Source organism: Cyclopterus lumpus, chromosome 13 (assembly GCF_009769545.1).
Source record: "Cyclopterus lumpus isolate fCycLum1 chromosome 13, fCycLum1.pri, whole genome shotgun sequence".
Lineage (NCBI taxonomy): Eukaryota > Metazoa > Chordata > Actinopteri > Perciformes > Cyclopteridae > Cyclopterus > Cyclopterus lumpus.
In genome coordinates this window covers 17,752,427-17,755,819 of record NC_046978.1, presented here as the reverse complement: position 1 = coordinate 17,755,819, position 3,393 = coordinate 17,752,427, and the positions used below count along the sequence as shown (strand labels likewise).

General features: G+C 43.3%; 1 protein-coding gene across 1 annotated transcript; it reads right to left on the bottom strand.

Annotated features, from left to right (window-relative positions):
- Nucleotides 1–240: 240 nt before the first annotated feature.
- Nucleotides 241–2,089, bottom strand: LOC117741702 (serine/threonine-protein kinase pim-1-like). The gene is made up of 6 exons (XM_034548908.1): nucleotides 1,724–2,089; nucleotides 1,363–1,565; nucleotides 1,007–1,264; nucleotides 735–915; nucleotides 457–618; nucleotides 241–358 (listed from the first exon to the last, which is right to left on the bottom strand). Exons 1-6 carry the CDS (start codon nucleotides 2,046–2,048, stop codon nucleotides 267–269), a joined length of 1,221 nt encoding a protein of 406 aa, XP_034404799.1. The 5' UTR covers nucleotides 2,049–2,089; the 3' UTR covers nucleotides 241–266.
- Nucleotides 2,090–3,393: the final 1,304 nt, after the last annotated feature.

The following is a 3,393-nucleotide window of genomic DNA, read 5'->3' as shown; positions in this document are numbered from 1 at the left end:
AATCTATGTGTGTGTAGTTTATATTTAAATGTAGGCGTTTGTTTGTGTGAAGTGATTGAACTAATAACTGTCACACAAGGTGGCACCAGATCACATATATCATATATATCACATATATCATATATATCACATATATCACATATGTTCCAATTTAAAACACAGAGGGCTCAACCCTCGGGAGCAATTTAGGGTCAGTGTCTTGCTCAAGGACACTTGGACATTTCAATGTATGCGTGTGTTTGTGTGTGTGTGGGTGTAGTGTGATACTATCTCAGCCACGGGTGATTCCTCATCTGCTCCAGGGTGAACCGCTGATCCGGATTCACATGCATGCACGCCTTGTAGAAATCTTTGCAATCTGGAGAGAAAGAAAGAGAAGAAAGGGTGAGGTCCTGTTATCCATCACAACGTGAATAGATTTGTGTCTGCCGACATATTTGTGTATGTTTTTCTTACATTCGGAAAGCCACCAACTGTTCTTCAGCTTCTGAAAGGACAGGTGCCCGCTAGATGCCACGCCTTGGAGCATGGCGAACAGGACCACTCCGATCTGGTATACTGTCGAGGGTCCGGCTTCGTATTCCTGCCGACGGTGCCACTCTGGGGGGACGAAAGAACCTAAAATATACAGACATAATAAAGAGACAGTGAGGAGGAGGAGGAGCTTTGTTTCAATGTAAAAGTCACCGATAAATAATGTTAATAAAGAGAAGGAGTGATGCTGGACTTCTTACCATAAAAGTTGCTATAGGTGTCTCCGTCTCCGTCGAAGCAGCTCAAACCGAAGTCGATGAGGCGAACTCGCGGCGACTTCATGCAGGTCTCAATAAGAAGATTTTCAGGTTTAATGTCACGGTGGAAAATGTGCTTCTGCTTGAGGTCAATGGCTGCATCCAGCAGCTGATTAATTATAATCTGAAAGACAAAAAGAGAGAGTTGAGGGATCAGAGATGATGCTTGGACATGTTTTCATGGCTGTGACTCTGAGATGACTACAGCAGCTTACCTTGGCTTCCGTTTCTATCAAGTGGCCTCCTTTGCCTTGGATGTAGTTGGCGAGGTCTACGGCCGGCAACGGTCTCTCCAGCACCAGGATCAGCCCCTGTTCCTCAACGTACCAGTCCAGTAGGTCAACTGGTGCTGAATGCCGCTCTGAGTTGGCCTGTAGATGCTCTAGGACAGCGACCTCCATGGGGATCGTGTACCCATCATCTTCTTGGTAAAGGGTGAGATGGTGTTTCCTGTCGATATGCTTGATGGCGACCTAAGAGATAGAAACAAGACTTTTTGGTTACACTTTCTGACCGTACTGTGCATGTGTGTGTCTGCATGTGTGTGCAAGAAAATGTGAGGAACACTTACGGGTAGATTATCCGCTCTGCGGTAGCCAGCAAACACGCATCCAAACGATCCTTGGCCAAGTTTCTTCAGCTGCTGGTACTTGGCCTTAAACACGTCTGACTCGTCTAGAAGCCTGTACTTCTTCTCAACCGGTCCTTCATCGTCGACCGCCTTCCTCTTAGCGCTTCCCTCGCTCAGAGCCGCCTCGGGTGTGTTTCTGCTTTCTAGAGATGGGAGAAAAAACATCACGACATGAATTTACCGGCATTCACAACACGAGCGAGGACAAAGAGTCCCTCAAACTAAAAGACAAGACAATCATTCAATGTCTCTTAAATCATTTATAGCAGAATAATGGTTAAAATATCGGCATAAAGCTTACCAGTGTCCTCTGAGCTGAACAACTCACCGCTCCACGGGAAGGGGCCCGGTTTCCTGCTTCTTTTCCAGGGTGGGCTTTCCCCATCTTCTGTCTGTTTCCTCTTCCCTCCTCCATCGACAACACCAATGTCTTCTGAGCTGGACAGCAACTCATCGTTCTGCGGGGAGGAGTCCCGTTTCCTACTTCTTTTCCTCGGTAGGCTTTCCCCATCTTCTGTCCGTTTCCTCTTCCCTCCTCCAGCGACGACACCAATGTCTTCTGAGTTTGAAGGCAACTCCTTCTCCTTCTCCACAGCTGTGAAGAGCTTTCCAAATACTTTACCCATTATAACTGAAGATGGCTGAAGAGCTTTCGTAAAAACGTTAGTGTTTGTTGCTGCAAGGCTGGATGGACTATATATAATGGAACTGGCACGGAATGTTCAAGTGCTGTACATTCCGGGCCTTTGAGGTCACAGCCTGTGACATCACCGTGTTCCGTAATATGCAAATGAGGGTAAATTCTGTGTGTTTATACGTAAACATGGAGGTATCCACTGAATACATTCAATACTACGTGTATGAGCATACACTTTAACCCCCTTTACATAATTTCTTAAATTCACCTTTTTTTTTTTTTAGAGGCACTTGCATTTGATACATGTGATATACATTAAAAAAATTGCATAACAATCTCAGCTATCGATTTAATGAAGCACCAGTTGTCTACAGTGTAAAAAAAGGTAATTTGGCCCTAAAGCTGAAAAGTTGAAGTCTGATTTATTAAAGATTCTTCAAATGGCTTGTGAAAACATACCTTTACTCATGTGGATGAACTGTTTTGGTGCTGGAAACTGGTTTACCAAAAACCTTAGGTTCACAAAAGTCGTGGAATATATGAATACAATAGTAAATACATGTAATAAATGTCTAAAACCAAATTTCTTTTAATCGTTTTTTTGGGTAAAAGTGTTCTACTTTCACCAAATGTGAGAGGGACTGAGATAAAATGGGACTGAGGAATGACTTCATATTACAGATCAAGCATCATGTGATGTATGCAAATAATAATAATAAAAGACAGAGCTGCTGCTGCAAATGGAATTAAGAGGGAATCAAAACTGTTAATCGGTTTTATTAATGTCCTCTTTTTTTGCTCATTTATTACTTTCATGTTAATATTTACAAATCAAAGAATTTGCGTATTAAAAAAATCTTTACAAATCAAACTCATGCTGCACCGTACAAAACCTAATAGCCTCCAAACAGCTTTAACTATTATTTGCTCCCATATAAATATAATAATAATAATAATACTCGGTGCTCTCGAACAGTATGGACTATTAGAATAGAGGGATCTCTGCCGGTGGTTTTCGTCCCAGGAGGGTTATGACCCATGAAGGGGGCCACTCTACGATCATCTGTGATCCTCTTCTCCTTCCGTGCATAGAGTCCGTCCATCTTCCCGCTTGCTCCTCGTCACGTCTTGCCGATTCCCACTCGGATCCTCGCCCTCTGCCCGTCTCCTCCCCCTTCGCAGACTCATCTTCTTTCCCACTCTCCTCTTTGCCCTCGTCGTCCGTCACAGTTGATGTGAAATACAGACCTTTTTAATACCGACCTTCCAGGATTATTGACATGTTTCAACATGTGCAAGATTAACAGTATTAAAACATTTCAAGTAAAACATTT